General features: G+C 34.2%; 1 protein-coding gene across 8 annotated transcripts in view; it reads right to left on the reverse strand.

Annotated features, from left to right (window-relative positions):
* The window catches only part of LOC144977109 (carbonic anhydrase 2-like), a 96,462-nt gene that overhangs the window by 13,750 nt on the left and 62,712 nt on the right, over positions 1-20,000 (reverse strand). For 4 of the 8 annotated variants that reach the window (XM_078921908.1, XM_078921909.1, XM_078921915.1 and 1 more), the window contains one exon: positions 441-531. In XM_078921908.1, the coding sequence (XP_078778034.1) occupies positions 441-531 (91 nt within the window). Of the gene's footprint in view, positions 1-440; positions 532-8,873; positions 8,980-15,011; positions 15,387-16,972; positions 17,044-17,390; positions 17,447-20,000 lie in introns of those variants that run through there. The other 4 variants (XM_078921913.1, XM_078921912.1, XM_078921910.1 and 1 more) reach the window with 4 other exon arrangements.

Here is a 20,000-nt window from a genome sequence, read left to right on the forward strand (position 1 = left end):
AAAAAAACAAACTAGGAAAGGTTAGAGATCGCTGTGAAATGTCAATTTTGATTCCAAGCTGTCTGTCTGAGATATGTTGGAGTGATGGGGATGAAAAGAAGGAGGATGAGGATGAAGAGGGTGGAGGGTGTAGGGTGTAGATGGAAGGGAGATGGGGAGGGGGGATGAAGGTCACGTGTAATATTTTTTACCTTTACCTTTAATCAAGGTGACCCTGGTGTGTGTATGCATGTATGTGTGTGTGTATATGTATGTATGTGTGTGTGCGTGTGTATGTGTGTCGGTCTGTGTGTCTGTGTATCCGTTTGTGTACAATCTACGGCAGGACTTCAATATAGATTTTTGGGAACGCGCTTAATTTTCACGTAATCACAAGTGCTCACACCCTAGTAAGCCCATGGACGTGGAAAGTAAACACATACACTAATGTGTAGGCCTACCGTTTTCCTTGCTGTAATCCCAAGACATGGTTTTCTTTTTCTTTATCTCTGCTTCGCTGTGGTGATCAAGCCTGTGGGCCTTTTTCTTGACCTGAGAATAAAATAGAAATTATATTGAGAATTCAAAGAGAAATATTTTTGAAACTACTCGGTGAAAGGTAAAATTCTAAATGGTTATGCATGAGACAGTCCAAGACCATTCAGACAATAAAATAAATTAAATTAATAAAAAAGATAGTACAAAAAAAAAAACCCCAACAAAAACCAAACAAAAAAAAAAAAAAAAACAAACAAATTTTTTTAACAAAAACAAAAACAACCCCCCCCCCAAACCCCCAAAACAATAACAAAACAACAAACCCCTCCTACCCCAATAAAACTAACAATAAAAAACCCCAATAAAACAACAACAACAACAACAAACAAGCAATAAACATACACTATATCATATAATTGAAGATGGCAATACAAAGACGAAAAATAACGTGACAAACAGAGCATGTAGACGAGTAACCTGATGTAGATGGAGATTTATTGTATGTACTTGGGTTGATAGGTTTGCTGGTTGTGATCGTTATATAGAATAATGAGTATGCACATGTCTAAACGGCTACATTAAATTTTAGAAAGACATTCACACTGATTGATACATAGATGGCTTGATTAATATACAGATAGGAAGATTGATAAATAAATAGGTAGATATATAGATTGATTGAGCGGTATTTAGATAGATAGATAGATAGATATATATATATATATATATATATATATATATATAGATAGATAGATAGATAGATAGATAGATAGATAGATAGATAGATATATAGATAGATAGACAAATAGATAGATATATATATATATAGAGAGAGAGAAAGAGGAATATAGAGATGACGAAGGCAGACCAACAGTACACGATCAAAGAGAGAGAGAGAGAGAGAGAGAGAGAGAGAGAGAGAGAGAGAGAGAGAGAGAGAGAGAGAGAGAGAGAGATGAACAGAAGCACACACTGACAAACGGACAGGACACGTAGGTTAATAGAATCCCCACATCAATAAAGACGGAATGGGGTGCCCAAAGTACCCAGATAGAAAATCAATGTGGATAGAGGGAGATGGGGAAGGGGAGGAAGCCGGATGATCGATTCTGTATAAGACGTTGCCCTGGGGGTGGGGATTTGAAAAGGGGTGCTGATTGACTGGTTCGGAAAGATAGATTGAGGGCAGCAGGGAGTGAGTGAATAGGTGAGAGGGAGAGAGAGAGAGAGAGAGAGAGAGAGAGAGAGAGAGAGAGAGAGAGAGAGAGAGAGAGAGAGAGAGAGAGAGAGAGAGAGAGAGAAATGAAAAGAAGGATGGATGGATGGTGCATACATTATTCTTCGTAATATATTTATCGATGACGTATTTTTTCAGGACTTATGGGTGGAGTAGAAAACAGGGACGTGATTAACATATTCGGGATCATTGATTGTTATGTCAAGACCGGGTAGATAGGTGAATACATGTAGAAAGAAGAATGGAAAGACAAACAGGATGGAAGGATACGATGGAGACGGAAGGAGGACGAGTGGATGAATTGTTATATCGATCTAGTATGCATGTTAAACATTTGAGTATCTTGGCGGAGGGGGGGGGGGGGGGGGGGGGGAGTGCTTGGCTTAGGACGGTTGATTGATACAGACACCTCCAAATAAATGAATGATGGATAAATGTTTAGATGGACTATGGGTAGATGGATTGGTAAGTAGATAGATTGATACGTAGGTGGATTATCGGGTAGATGGATTTATTGGTGGATATTGATTGTTTGGATGGGAAGGTGGATTTGTGTTTAGATGGAATGCTGGGTCGATGGATTAATGGATAGATGAATTGGTTGGTAGATTGAGTGGTGGTTAGATGGATTGTTGGTTAGAATGATTGGTTAATAGATGGACTGGTAGGCAGAATGGTTGGTAGATCGATGGATTAGTTGGTAGATGGAAAGGAAGATTAATGAAGGAAAGAGTTGGTAAATAGATTGATGAATGATACATTATGCTATAAGTCATTTATAAAGTGCGATTAATCCATATGTTATTCTCTACGGAGCAGTACGGATATGGACCAAATCAAACAACCCAAAAGGGGTGTGTCAACATTGAAAAGAGGATCGCCGAGTCAAAAATGATAGGTTTAAAGTATATATTTAGATATAGAGATATGCACCTTTGGGGCGGACATTAGTTGATTACGATAATCTCAGACTTCGTGCCGCGAGGAGGGCTTTAAGATGAGTGGATGGGTGGATGAACTGATGGATTGATGGAAAGTTGGATTAGAGAATAAGGAGATAGATGATGATATCAGTGGATGTAATAAATAGAACATTCTGACCATTGTAACAGATGCAATAAAACACAAATCGATGAAGGAAAACTGCTGAGGAGCAGAAGCTGTGGTTAATTTGTTGATTGCACTGCTTGATGGAAGGGTTGGTTGGCACACACACACACACATACACACATACACACAGAGGGAAAAAGAGAAAGAAAGAAAGAAAGAGTGATTGTGTGTGTGAGAGAGAGAGAGAGAGAGAGAGAGAGAGAGAGAGAGAGAGAGAGAGAGAGAGAGAGAGGCTGGAAATTTTCATTCCTTATCATTCTAAGTCTAAATTCTGTTTTGAGAGTCTGGTTCAGCCCGACATGTTCCTTTTTGAGACAGTAGGTTGTGTACACTAGCATTATCTGAGAAATACGCCAGACTATTTCAAAAAGATAAAAGAATTTTTTTTTAAATCAAGGAGAATAAATAAATGACGTGACAGAAAGTCGTAGGAAAGCTCTTGTGGGAGGTCTACCACATTTTGAGTGCAAGTCAAGCTGGTTTATAAATAAACATCTTTTAGAATCTAGAGCTTGCTCCATTCGGTGCACGGTGTATTTTCATAATTCATCCCACGAAGTAAATTAAATCAATCATGTCTCGTACATGTTGAAATTGGCAGTGTGTGACCTAAAATAGAAGGAAATAATAATCTCAGCTTGCTTGAATGCTATAAATATAATTCTTTTAAGATGATTATCAAATCGAGTATTTTCTGTACTCTGAAAAAACAAGTTTCTAAAATTTTGGCCAATCGATTAAAATGAACCTCATCTTGTCAAACTCCCAAACTTGGGACTTCACTGAAGTCGTAGCTTTGAGAGTTTTTGACAAGATGCGGGTTATTTTAATCGATTTCTTTTTTTTTGAAAACATGTTTTTCTAGAGTACATCAATGAATTTGATGTTACAAAGGGATCGAATTGGAGAAGGGCCAGGGAGATGTTGATAGAAGGAAAGGCGAAGAAATTCAGAGCCAGAAAAGTGTCTTTGGAGGGAGGCAAACATACAGCCGCTCTCTGAATAAACATATTCTTTTTATTTTAGCTGCTAAACTTTTAATTCACATAAAATTCAATCAAGACCTGCCAAAAAGTCTCAAACATGAAACAAGTAACAATGCATTAACATGATCCCCAATCTGCCAACCATATCTCAAACGTGAGAGAAGTATCAAACAATATCATGAGCCTCTACCTGCCAAAAAGTCTCAGACGTGAGACAAATATCAATCTATTAAAATGACCCCAACCCGCCAAAAAGTCTCAGACGTGAGACAAATATCAATCCATTAAAATGACTCTCAACCCGCCAAAAGTCTCAGACGTGAGACAAATATCAATCCATTAAAATGACCCTCAACCTGCTAAAAGTCTCAGACGTGAGACAAATATCAATCCATTAAAATGACGCTCAACCTGCCAGAATTTTCTCAAAAGTGAGAAAAAAAATTATGTCAATCAAATTAAATGACCCCCAATCTACCGAACATTTCCAAACGCGAGACAAATGATGTCAATCCATTGAAATGACGCTCAAACTACCCAAAAAAGTCTCAAAAAGGTGACTAATATCAATCCATTAAAACGGTCCACGAGACAAGTATCAATCCACTGCCCTATCAAAAACTGTCAAAGAACAATCACTGATTTCTTTTGAAGTTCCGAGTTTTTAGATTTCTTTTTAACACGTTGAGAATCATTTTAACAGATCGATAGTTGAATTAAAAACCTCTGGCAAGAAAAAAAAAAGGAAAAAAAAGGGAGGGGGGTGTCTTACGACATCATAATACTTTGTGATAAAATAGCCGGAAGAGATGCACTCAATAGAAAGCCCGAGGAAAAACACTGAAAGGTTTGATATTTGTGAAATACCTTATTTTCTTCTTTATATTTGTAAATGCATGTGCCATTTCCTATCATGCTGAATTATGGAGAGAAAAAAAACATAATGAATGCGATTGTACTCCATCTAAAGGTTAGATAAACACTCATCAAAATGATAAGCACTCCATACGTATATAGGATATACTACTACTACTACTACCACTACTACTACTACTACTACTACTACTACTACTACTACTACTACTACTACTACTACTACTACTACTAGTAGTAGTAGTAGTAGTAGTAGTAGTAGTAGTAGTGGTAGTAGTATTAGTAGTAATAGTAGTAGTAGTAGTAGTTAGTAGTAGTAGTAGTAGTAGTAGTATAGTAGTAGTAGTAGTAGTAGTAGTAGTAGTAGTAGTAGTAGTAGTAGTAGTAGTAGTAGTAGTAGTAGTAGTAGTAGTAGTAGTAGTAGTAGTAAAGACATTAAAAAAACATTAATAGGCCATAATCACGAAAACATAATAAGTATTATAATTGTTATTAAAAACCTCATCATCATCATTATTATTATTATTATATAACTCATGAAACGCCGATATGTCTGGATACCCAATCTCCTTCATTCCCGAATTAATGAGGCCGGCAGTAACATGCACCCAATAATCGGTTTGGATTTCCCGCATTAATTATAAAGGCGTACTGGAATTATTCTGATTGCCTCATCTGTTAATACACATTTGATGGTCCTTTAAACAGCGGGACATCGGCTCTTTCAAATCCCTGCTCTTTCCATTACTCATCTTGTTATAAGTACAGAAAGACGTGTAGCTATTTGCAGGTCTCATAGCGATTCCCAACGTAACATTAAGGAACGATCATTATAGCCTATCTTATTTTCTAAATAATCATTTGAGTCAAAGGTTGATATAATTACCCTTAAAAATAAAAATGGTACCGAGTTATTTGTATATCAATCTGTAAAATATAGTTTTATCATTTTTAGATTTGCCAGTAATTTATTATTATTATTGTTATTATTATTATTATTGTTATTATTATTATTATTATTATTATTATTATTATTATTTATTATTATTATTATTATTATTATTATTATTATTATTATTATTATTATCATTATTATTATTATTGTTATTATTATTATTGTTATTATTATTATTATTATTGTTATTATTATCATTATTATTATTATTATTATTATTATTATTATTATTATTATTATTATTATATTATTATTATTATTATTATTATTATTATTATTATTATTATTACTATTATTATTATTATTATTATTATTATTATTATTATTATTATTATTATTATTATTATTATTATTACTTTATTCCATTTGATTTTTTAAATATTATTTTTCTTTAATGATTGGCGTAGAATTCTGATGTTATCTGTATTATCATTGCTTCTGCCATAACAATGAGATATGATCACTGGTCTATCAATCATCCAAAATGCTTGTTGTGTCATTACCGTGAATAATGAGTTATTAATTCTATCTGCATGGCCTGGTGTTATTATATGGTTTTTGTTTTTTCATTAATTTGTGTGTGTGTGTGTGTGTGTGTGTGTAAGTGTGTTTATATGTGTGTATGTATATGTATTTGTTGTACGATTTTGATATACACATTATATTATGTTCATTGTCCGCTAGGAATAACGAATATTTAAAAAGGGCTTAAACATGGTTATAAAAGGAAAGGGAATTCGCAATACAATATACCTCGTTCTATCGACCATCTCACTTATCGATAAACATATGATTTGAATATGAACTGTAAAAATATAAACGTCAAAATTATCCGATATACAGTTATGCCCTATTCAAAACAATTGGTTGTAAAACGAGGTTTTAATGTACTGCATTTTAGACAACCTATTGCAAGTAAACTACTTTCATATTTTTGTCTCGTTTTTTTCCTTCCATATAACTGGGTCTTTTTGTGTTCTTTTTGTGTTATCGTTCTATCTAAACCATCAACAATTTCATAACGATATCATTATATTAATAGTACGACTTGCGAACCAAACAAAACAAAACAAAACAAAACAAACAAAAACAACAAGATAAAAAAAAAAAAAAAAGAAGAAGAAGAAGAAGAAGAAGAAGAAAACGAAAAAGAAGAGGTAGAGGAAGAGGAAGAGACGGAGGAAGAAGAAGAAAATGAAGAAGAAGAGAAGTAATAATAATAATAATAATAATAATAATAATAATAATAATAATAATAATAATAATAATAATAATAATAATAATAAGAAGAAGAAGAAGAAGAAGAAGAAGAAGAAGAAAGCACACGTAAAAGAATGAATAAATGCCGGTAACGGAATTCTGCTTTGTGATATCTTGCACCAACACAAACTTAATCATCTGTAACTCTTCTGTTTTTTGGGGTTTTTTTTTTCTTGTTTTTAAAAATGTCAACTTAACATCAAACTAGCTACCTACCTAAACTATTATTGTCTGCTATGATACACACTGCACACGCTCAACTTGACATGTTATGATAGAATATGGCAAACAATTGGAAGTAATGGCAACGAACGTTTATACTACTTATTTAGTTAGTAACATATTGGATGCTATTTTTATTGTTTTTTTTTGTCTTATCAAAAAACAAACATGCTAGGCCGGTGACGCATGCCTAATCCCATTGTGTAAAAGCGACTGACATCATGTGTTGTAAGAGTGAATTATTCATTTAATTTATAGTGTGTCGTTCCACCAATATTGATTATGCATTTATGATAATGGATCAAAAATTCAAACTGCTAATAACATATAAGTATGACTTACTTCCAATTTATCAAGCATTTATTAATACATCATTAATATAACGGTGGTAAAATGATATCTTACCAACTGAAAACAGCGAAAGTTTGAAGTTAAGCTCAACTAAATTATAATTGGATAAATACTGATAGGAATTAAATTTAGTCACCAAAATCAAATTATTATTATTATTATTATTATTATTATTATTATTATTATTATTATTATTTATTATTATTATTATTATAGATATTATATTATATTATTATTATTATTATATTATATATCATCATATCATCATCATCTTATTATTATTATTATTATTATTATTATTATTATTATTATTATTGATGTTGTTATTATTATCATTACTGTCACCGAAAAACGAAAACAAAAACAAAAAGAAAGCTAAACAAACAAAACAACAACAAACAACAACAAAAAAACCCCAAACAAAACAACAAACTCAGCTAAAGCGACTACACACGGATTGTACTAACACCTTAAAGACAATAATGAACAATAATGCCTTACACCTGTCACCGATATGACCTTTGAAAATCTCAGGATTTTAAAAAATTGGCGAGTTGGGGATAATCTTAATTTATTGATTATGCTGAAATATTTGATTTTTTTTTAAAGGGCGTTGTGTCAGTGTGTGGCAGAATATGTGAACCCCCTGACCTAAACAGGTGTTATGTCCGGTCAACGTGTACTTACCGGTAGGTCTGATAAAACATATTGTCATGGACTCATAGCTGTAATGGAAATACTCTCAAACCACCTCAAAATATTGTCCATTACAACAAGCCCATAAATGCGTTCGGTTATCAGACCTGTATATATGTGCACGTTGTGTTAGGTTGAACCAGATGCCAAAAAGTAAATTTTGAATCAAAATATTCAGTAATATGACATTTTCGATTTTCTCTCGTTAAACACTTTTATCCATTCTCTCCTATGTATTATTTTAACACAAGTTACATATTATTCAGATATTTTAAAAACGGGTGTATGAAACAGTACTACACCAAGCAGAAAGAAAAATACAAGGAAAAAAAAGCATCCCAAAAAAATGGATGTTTTTAAAATTTTTATCTTGTATTTTTTTTTCTATCGGCTCTGTCTAGCACTGTTCCAAACTCACGTTTTCAGATCTTTATATTTCACCAGTGCCTGCTCCTTAATTTGTTAATGTCACATTGATTACCTAAACCACCCCGACGTAATATTTTGAGTGCAATGGGTTACTAATAATATGCCATCACGATAATAATTCATTGTTTATCTGGTGTACCAGTCCACGTGATTTCTGTGGTAATAACTCCAATTACATTGCGAATAGTTGCATTCCAAATCGAAACACTTTAAAATCTGTGAAACTAAAAAAAAAACATTTTTTAAAAAGGCACATCGTACGAAAACGACAACTTACGAATATCCCAAGATAATAAATTCTAACATTGAAAATGAACCGGGAGTTTTCAGTTGGGACGAGTTTGAAAAAAAAGTAATCGACAAGATGGGTATGAAGGGAAGGAGGAGAGAAAGGGAGAGTGGGGGGAGTCACTGGCATCGCCAGACTACATAAATACTGGGGAAGGAAGGCATCATTATCGAACTATGTTGTGATTCCGGCGCACGTCCCAGATTGCATCTCTCTCTCTCTCTCTCTCTCTCTCTCTCTCTCTCTCTCTCTCTCTCTCTCTCTCTCTCTCTCTCTCTTATTTTCTCTTATCTCTAGCTACTCTCAGGCCCTTATCTTACCGCTGTCTCCCCTCTATCTATCTATCTATCTATCTATCTATCTATCTATCTATTTATCTATTTATCTATCTATCTATCTATCTATCTATCTATCTATCTATTTATCTATCTATCTATCTATCTATCATATATATATATATATATATATATATATATATATATATATATATATATATGTCTATCTATCTATCGCACATCCTTCTCTTATGACTACCATTACTACCACCACCACCACTACTACTACTACTACTACTACTACTACTACTACTACTACTACTACTACTACTACTACTACTACTACTACTACTATTACTACTACTAGTACTACTACTATTACTACCACTACTACTACTACAATACTACTACTATCATTACCACTACTACTACTACTACTACTACTACTACTACTACTACTACTACTACTACTACTACTACTACTACTACTACTACTACTACTACTACTACTACTACTACTACTACTACTACTACTACTACTACTACTACTACTACTACTACTACTACTACTACTACTACTACTACTACTACTACTAATACTACTGCTCTAATGCCCTATCTACTTCTCTCTTTTCTACTACAAAACTTCTGTACCCCTATTTTCTTTTTTTAAAACTTATGTACACCTGTCATTCCGTTTGTACTTTATTCTCTTGAACTATTCTCCGTTGTAGGACATTCTCTCTGTACTTATTCTAAAGTGACATCTCTCTCTCTCTCTCTCTCTCTCTCTCTCTCTCTCTTCTCTCTCTCTCTCTCCACATATATATATATATATATATATATATATATATAATTAATATATATATATATATATATATATATATATCTATACTCGTATATATATATATATATATATATATATATATATATATATATATATATATATATACTTGCCTGCTGCATGTCTTCCTGCTTGTCTGTCTGTCTGTATATCTGTCTGTCTATCTATCTGTCTGTCTGTCTATAAATCTATTTATTTACGTGTGTCACTCAGAAATAACAAAAATGGTTTACTCTAAATAAAATTTTTAAAAAATGTAAACAGTAAGAAATGGTTAAAAACAAAGCAAAGCAACAACAATACACAAATAAAAACAAAACGTTTTTAATCATTGTACGACCTATGGAGTTTTTTTTTTTTTTGGATAGGATAGTTGACCCGAATCTACGACTACGTACTTTCCGACAAAGCAAACTTATACCCAACAGCCAGTCACTTCTGGGTGAACAGAAGGGTAAATCAAACCATGAATCAGACTGGTAGATACAAAGCTATTCAGTTTGAGCGCTCTACCAAGTGAGCTAACGCGACCCCAACCTATGTCATCAATTCCGGCTACTCCATCCATCATTCTTCCAGTCCCAAGATCAGACTTAACATAATACACAATACATAATATCAGAACTATGCAACCGTTCCCAAATCGATCGCCGGCAGTTCCTAATCGTTGACATGAGCCAGTCAATATAAACCAGCCCTCAACCTCACACTCCAGCAGTGACAGGCAACAGGCTTTTCTCACACCTACAGGTGTTGCTTATGACGCTCTTCTCCATCCAACGCCCCCCCCCCCCCCCCCCCCCCCCACCTTGTTCACCAGTCACCCAATACGTCCTTGCCAGATGAATTAATGTGCACATAGTATAGTGCATTTCAACGATTCCATCGGGTTGAAGTCGCATCCTTTCCACTAGAGCCATAAAGCCTACGGAGCCGGAGTTTATCCTGGACTAAAGAAATTGCTCGCTACCACTGGGCGTTAGGGCGTTAGACTATCAGAAAGTACTCTCGGCCAGACCTAACAGAGCCAGCTTCCCCATCACTGCTGGGTTCACAGAGGGTCAGAAAAACAATCTCGATTATACCCGGGATCAATACCGGCCCCTTTGTTGTGAAGCGACTGGGCCATTGAGATTCAATGTGCATTTCTTTGTAATGCACATCAGAACATTCTATTTGTTAAATAACCACATTTTCATTTTACACAAAACTGTTTGTATTACTAATCTAACAATTTCCATCTCTGCCAATAGCTGGATCACTCTCACACATCGGCCAAGTAGGTTAGTGTTTTTAAAATGCCTTACATAGGGACCAAACATAAGGGCATGCGTTTTGCCTTATGAATATTAATCCAGTCCGTGTTTATTATAAACATCACATTAATTGTCATTTTCCCGATCACGATTAATTGCGGAGACGGTCGGTCGTAGATTTATGGGTGTCACAAGCAAAACAAAATCAATAAATATGCTACAGCGCACACGCCGCGTGTAAATGCAATGCTATTCGTGATAGCATAAACAAAATTTAATTATCAATGACATATAACTATTTTTTACTGTTCAAAACAACAAACGGTATCGAAGTAAGAGTTGCTTAGGTCAGAAGACCGTTGAATAACGTGAGGTTAGAAAAAGATTCCCTGATATGATTATGATATTTTGAGGATATCGGAGCAATAAAAAAAATGCAAGAATTATCACTGATTCCTCAGATTCCTATTTTAAGTATTGGATTTCCAAGACATAGGTTGATACACACACACAGACACACACACACACACACACACACACACACACACACACAGAGAGAGAGAAAGAGAGAGAGAGAGAGAGAGAGAAATAAAGAGAGAGATACACAGAGATAGAGATAGATAGAGAGAGCACGATAACATGAGAGTAAAGGAGAGTGAAAGTTAGAGAGAGAGAGAGAGAGAGAGAGAGAGAGAGAGAGAGAGAGAGAGAGAGAGAGAAAGAGGGAAAGAGAGATGGAGAGCGAGAGAGAGCGAGAGAGAGAGAGATGGAGAGAGAGAGAGAGAGAGAGAGAGAGAGGGGGGGGGGGGGGGGGGGTAAGCAGAGCGGAAGACTGACACGCTATGAATGCTACCCACCCTGAGGTAATCAATGCTAAAATATCACCATGAAAATCAAAGTATAATGAGAAGAAATTAAGACTCTGAGGCGTTTAAAGGGCAACTCATTGATCTAAAAGTTTAAATACTTGAACACTTTATCGATGCCTGATCAATGATGCTGAATAAAGCAGCCTTGATATGATTACACTGAGATACCGTAATGTGAAGTGAGACCCACCTGAGCAAATTGAGAACTGTCCTCTTTGCACCATAATGCCCTTCTTCTTCTTTCCTTCTTCTTCTTCTTTTTCTTCGTCTACTCCCCTGCTCCTCCTCCTCCTCCTCCTCCTCCTCCTCCTCCTCCACCACCACCACCTCCTCCTCCTCCTCCACCTCCTCCTCCGTCTTCTCCTCCTGAACGAGACATAACGCTTGTTAGGCGATATTGCAATTTTTTCCGACATAGACAACACTGTTAACGGCCAGGTACTCATTTTACACATGAATACAGTGAGAGAATGTGAGTAAAGAGCCGTTTCCAAGGACTCAACGGTGCGCCGCTCAGAGCGGGGCTCGAATCCAGGACCTACCGATGCGAAGGTTATTGTCATACCACAAGACACCATAGCCGCACAGTTTAGACTTTACCATGTATTTGACAGTGCCAGAAGCACCCCGACATATTGCCGGGAATATGGCAGTGGATTGGTTTCATGTTTGGCAATGTCAAAAACAAAAGGCCTTTTTTAACTACTGCCTCATTCTGATGTTTGTTCAATAATTGTGATTTTCTTATTCATTTTTATCCCTAACACAATCACGTTGTATTATTTAATGTGACCCACCGTATCAAAACGGGTTTATGTCGGGATGAATCGCGACTCTATATTATTATGACAATCTAATACAAATATATGTGTATTTTGTGTTTACTTGAAAATGGCCAAAGTGTTTTGTGTTGTTCATTCATGAGTCAGATTTAATCCCTTTATCTTTATCTCCATAAAAAAGAATGTAGAATTGATATTGTGGTAGCAAACATCAAATTTCAGTTTTATGCAATGCAAGAAAATGTATTCAATCTCTATCATGATGAAATAATCTCCAAGTTTCATCACATGTGTTGCTATTATTAAAAAAAAAATTCCAGCGCCTAGTTTATCTCGACATAACGACGGCCCCTCACAAAGGATTATTTTCACAAGTGCCATTTTTTTCCTAATGTGACTCACCCCGTTATTGTTACTCGCCCCCCCCCTCCCCCCCACACACACACACTCACACAAACACACACCTTCTTCTAACTCACGCTCCATACAATTGAAGAGTGGTTTTCCAAAACTCCCTAACTCCCTTTTTCTCATTCTGAGATAAATATGAGGTTTATTTCCCTTAAAATTTCTCATTCGGTCTATTATTTAATCATATTAAACTTCAAATTCTAACAAATCTATGGAAATTCTTGTGTTAATTGATGCTTAAAATAAAAGTTACATTTCAATTTATCTAATGGATAGAAAATCTCAAAAAGTAGAAAAATCGACTAACCGAGTTTTGGAGAACCAGACTTCAATTATTTCCTATGCAAATACAATTTTGTGTCATTTGTGTGGCTGGGAATAATTTCATATTTGATATGATGACGTTATCTACGTTCATGGCAAATGCATATTATCAATTATCATCCATGTGCTGTACTGCTGGTACGAAAGGTTTACCACTTAAAAATCGATTGACTCTCTCCTTATCAGGCATTTCAGGATTTCTCCCAAAACTTCACACCCATGCAACTATTACAAATATATATATATATATATATATATATATATATATATATATATATATATATATATATATATATATATATATATATATATATATTATATATATATATTTATTAATTTATTTATTTATTATTATTTTTTTTTTTTTTAATTTTTAATTTTTTTTTTTAATTTTTTTTTTTATTCACTTAAACACAAAGTCAGTGTTAATTTTTAAAAAAAAAAGTTATGACCAAAAAAAATTCTTTAAATGTTGTGCTGTACAAAAGAAATCAGAATGAGAAAAATGATTTCTTTATCGTAACGAATGTGACGATTTTCATTTGATTGGTAAGGAAAGGGTTAAAAAAAACTCGATATATTTTTTCCCTTTTTTCAGTTCTGTTTTTGAAAATAATATTTAAAAAAAAAGGCAGGATGAAGATATCAAAACAGTCAAAATTTGTGTAAGAGTAACTGTTTATTTCGAAATCCGGACAGCTAGAATTGTTAGTTTCCTCTCAATAAGGCACTGATCTATCACAAAATCTAAATGAGATACGGCTACCCAACCACTATTGGAAGGATGAAATTACCACCGTGCCTAAAGTTAGGGGATGCGTTCCTGGTTTGTTTGTGGTCTTCTTCTTCTTCTTCTTCTTCTTCTTCTTCTTCTTCTTCTCCTTCTTCTTCTCTTCTTCTCTTCTCTCTCTCCTCCTCCCCCTCCTCCTCCCCTCCTCCTCCTCCTCCTCCTCCTCCTCTCTCCTCTCTCTCTCTTCTTCTTCTTCTTCTTCTTCTTCTTCTTCTTCTTCTTCTTCTTCTTCTTCTTCTTCTTCTTCTTCTTCTTCTTCTTCCTCTTCTTCTTCTTCTTCTTCTCCTCCTCCTTCTTATTCTTCAATAATAGAATAATAATAATAATAATAATAATAATATAATAATAATAATAATAATATAATAATAATAATAATAATATAATAATAATAATAATAATAATAATAATAATTAATAATATAATATATTATTATTATTATTATTATTATTATTATTATTATATTATTATTATTATTATTATTATTATTATTATACTTTCGTCACAATTATCGCCATTAATATTACGTTTAATCATCACCGATAAAGCAAATTAAATTATAACATGACAACACTCACCACATAGTAAACAATAGTCGATATCGTCAGCAACATGTTTGCAATGAAAGAAGACACAACAAAAAATCACTTTTTGTTTGTAATAATTCAATTGATAATTATTATTGTGATCAACTGATCCCGGGGACAGAAGTGAATTAATGCTAGTCAGGGCTAAATATTGATGTCTATTGATAAAGATTTGTGTCCTCAATCAGCGCTGACTAATTCCTGAACAACAACACACATACAACACACAACAAAACACGCTTGGATAGTCTTTAAACCCATGTTTATGAAAATTATGTGGCAATAATTACAAATGAAACAAGACACTAACACTTCACTAAATACATACAAACACACACACACACACACACTTACAAATACACACACACATAAACACACACATACGTCCACACACAAGCAAGCACAAGAACAATTACATAACCTGGACGCATTAGGAACTGGATAATATGTTGCACGGAACAATGGCCGTAATCTGTTGGTTCCAGTTCATGAACACACACGTCAACGCACACACACACACACACACACACACACACACACACACACAAACACTTATATTGATGGAACGAAATTGTAATTGTTTTTAGACAGCCATTTTTATAATTGGTTCTCATTACATTCTATCAATCAGGCTATAAACGTTTAAGGTTACACATAGTTTTGTGTGGTGGCTAAATCCGGCTGGCGGATGCTGTGAGGTTTTATCTAAACGTATAGCATCCGTTTAAAGAACATACGCAAATACAAACACAAACACACATGCGAGCGAGCGAGAGAGAGTAGATAGATAGATAGATAGATAGATAGATAAATAGATAGATAGATAGATAGAGATAGATAGATAGAGAGAGAGAGAGAGAGAGAGAGAGAGAGAGAGAGAGAGAGAGAGAGAGGGAGAGGTAGATATATAGATAGGTAGAGAGAGAGAGAGAGAGAGAGAGAGAGAGAGAGAGAGAGAGAGAAAGATATATATATATATATATATATATATATATATATATATATATATAGAGAGAGAGAGAGAGAGAGAGAGAGAGAGAGAGAGAGAGAGAGAGCGAATGATGTGAGGGTATAACAGAAAAAGAGAGATTTAAACAAGAAAAAGAATGACAATAAGAAAAGAATTGGTAATCATTATAAAAATTAAGGACCAGTGCTAAAAAACAAAGAGCTCATCACCGCACCATATCTCGCTGTCATCAACACAAAATGATATTCAGTCTGTAGTTTGTGGATGCTGACAGATCCTGAAAGAACAGACCGAGAGCAGAACCTTGTGGCAAAACAAATTCCGTAGGATGAGTATCTGATTTTTTTTTTTACCCTCGAACGCGACATTCATTCAACCGACAACAAATTAAGTATGAATTAATCAATTTCAATGGCAACCCTCTTAACCCGAGGATAGACTCTAGTCGAATAAAAACATGTCATCAATGAAATGGTGGTCAAAGGTATCAAAAACAGCTGATTGGTCAAAGCAGCATAATATGATACTCATCTGCATGAAAATCATTTAATTTACCAACGCAATGAAGTTGAGTCCTTCAGTAAAGCTCTTAACTCACATGATCTCAGCAGAATCAGTTGTACAATGAGTACCTGGCCAGTAACATCGCTGTCTTTGTCGAAGAAAATATTTATAGGATTTGTAAACGGGAGAGTTCTGAGCACATTTAATTTAGTGTATAGCACTCTTATTCAAAGTTCGCTTATTTACACTGAGATCACGGTAGCTTTAATGAGAGACAGCAGCGACAACAAAGAAACAATATAAGGAAGTTGAGGTGGCAGAAATGAGGATGTTGAGATGGTCACTTGGCTGGACAAGAAAAGATAAAGTGAGAAATGAACGAATACGAAGGTTGACTGAAGTGAAGAACGTATCAATAATAATAATAAAATCTTAGTAATAATAATCCAAAGGATATATCAGACCACTTTACACTTACCAACGGACACAACTATAGATTTCCCACGATAGAATATTATTGCTAGAGTCAACTAGCGGTTTGCCTTACAGTGAACAGCTTATTATTATTAAGGATGCATTTATTGCTTCTTTTATTAATGAATACATTAACAAATTTGCCGTACTTTGGAAAAACCCATATTTAAAAATTTGGCCAGAAAACTCGTCCTTCAAATATCGATCGATTTAAATAACCCTCATCTTGGCAAAAAACTGTCAAACCAGGGACTTCCGCGAAGTCTCAGGTTTGAAAGTTTTTGCCAAGAAGAGGGTTATTTAAATTGATCCATATTCGAAGGACGAGTTTTCTGGCCAAATTTTTAAATATGGGTTTTTTCCAGAGTATGGCAGAATTGTGCTGCCTTTCAATCGTTCAATTTCGAACAAAGCATTTTTACAATGCATGCACACGCACAATGCACATCTGTACGCTATACGACGACACAAAACGTACAGAGATGGAAATTTGACACCCATTGTTAATACTGCACTGTAAACAATCAAACACGTCATGCACATCGATATTAACAGATAAAAACATTAAAATTATCAATAGATATAAAATACAAGATGTGACCAAACCTGCGTGCACATATGTGTAGGTCCAATAACCGAACGCAATTTTGTGCATTGTTGTAATTGGGAATATTTTGCGATGGTTTGAGAGTGTTTCTACTGCAACAATTTGGGTTATCAGACCTGTAAATAAGTACACTTCGGACCCAAAACCATCGCCAAATATTGGCCATTACAACATAAACAATGTTAAATCCAGCTCATCATTGCGTTGGATTATGAGATCTCCTAATATGCAAACCTGGGACCCACCGTATTTTACTGGTATTTTGTCGGAATGAAGTAGATGAAGAAAAATTTGAGTTTGAAGACAAAATAAAAACAATGATAAAATCTATTTTTTAATAGCTTAATAAAGTAGAGCATTTATATAGCGAGATATCCACTCAGCGTGCCTAAAGCGCTTTACAAGGGTCCCTAGCAATCGGCAACAGTTTAAAAAAAAAACAAAACAAAAAAAAAAAAAAAAAAAAAAAAAAAAAAAACAAAAGCAAAAAAACAAACAAACAACCCCCCTCTCAAAATAATAATAATAATAATAATAATAATAATAATAATAATAATAATAATAATAATAATAATAATAATAATAATAATAATAATAATAACAACAACAACAACAACAAAACCCAACTAAATTCACTCCCCTCAATGAATGCATTTATATGTTCAATAATTTGAGCTTAAAATTGAATTTCATTCATCATGGTAACTCCGACATAACACCGTTTTAAAAGGACTGTTCACATAATTTGTTCTTCGATTGATTTCGGAGTTGTGGAAGATACCGATTGGAAATGCCTTTTTCATTAACCCTTTTTTTTCCCCAGATGATGATGATATTACTACTACTACTACTACTACTACTACTACTACTACTACTACTACTACTACTACTACTACTACTACTACTACTACTACTATTACTACTACTACTACTACTACTACTACTACTACTACTACTACTACTACTACTACTACTACAACTACTACTACTACAACATACTATTACTACTACTACTACTACTACTACTACTACTACTACTACTACTACTACTACTACTACTACTACTACTACTAATAATAATAATAATAATAATAATAATAATAATAATAATAATAATAATAATAACGATAAAATAAATCAAAAATTTAAACCACAAAAAATTCTCAGTCTCTATCTGGTTCATTCCAAACTAATTCATTTTGAATGGGAAAGTTAAAGCCTGAAATGTTTCCATCTCATTCGACATCAATACTGCTCGGATCTCTAGATTAATCCCTTGTGTCTTGAAAGACACGTTTTCACAAAGTAGATAAGAGAATCTTTTTCTTATCAATACTCAACACTTTGCTACACTTCATGATGGTCGTATTACTGACGCGTGGCATCAGGCGATTGAACTTCAAACTTGGAGCAATATTACAAAATGAGGAAGAACATGTTAACGTTTTGAAACCTAAGTGGATTCGTGTATGCATGCTAGAAGTACAAAGTATGGCCTTAGAGACAAGATATCAATCTTTGTGAGACAAAAACAATCCAATGTATTTAACAAAAATATAATGCACATAAATATCACGGTACTGGATTTCATTTTGCAAACTGCACGCACTCACACTTACTCATGTACAGGACCACTCATTTTAACACACACTCACTCGCTCACACAAACGTACTCACACACACACACACACACACACAATCACTCACATATAGATAGTATGCGCTTGTAAATCAACATGAATTTTCTTTTGCATTTTATCAATTAATATTTAAGTTAAAGCCCAGCTTATATTATTTGAATTTCAAGCGTCGGGATGATCAGGCCATTATAGAGAGACGATTGGTTACATTTCTGATATAAGAAAGACAAAGTACGACTCAATCAAGTAGAATAATATGCAATTCTTAAACTTTTGCTTTTTGGAATTCCAGACGTGTTCCCAATCATTGCAATATCTTTCTGTACGGCTATGTGGTCTTGTGGTATGACACTTGCTTTCGGATCGGAAGGCCCTGGGTTCGAGCCTCGATTTGCGCATAGTTGAGTCCTGGCCATTATCAGCGTTGTCTGTAATATCGCCTAAAAGGCGTCATGTCTCGTTCTACATGCTAAGTGTTGCTGTTGGATAGGGACCCCTTGTAAAGTCGTTTTGAGTACGTTTAGTGGATATTGCGCTATATTATAAAAGCTCAAGCTTTTTTTTCTCTTAGATCACAATTTATCATTTCACGCTGAAAGTTGATCAATCTATTATCACAAATTAATTTTATTTAAAAAAAATTACACTTCAATTCAATAATAATCATATCTATTTCACTGTCCTATACCATGCCTTGGGTGTGAAAATATGGCTGCCTTACAAAGAGAGATAGACAGCTGTGAAGTGTCTCTTTTATCCAACTCTTACGGTTTTCATGCTTATGT

Source organism: Berghia stephanieae, chromosome 7 (assembly GCF_034508935.2).
Source record: "Berghia stephanieae isolate SIO BIC M18660-M18661 chromosome 7, UCSD_Bste_1.3, whole genome shotgun sequence".
Taxonomy (NCBI): Eukaryota; Metazoa; Mollusca; class Gastropoda; order Nudibranchia; family Aeolidiidae; genus Berghia; species Berghia stephanieae.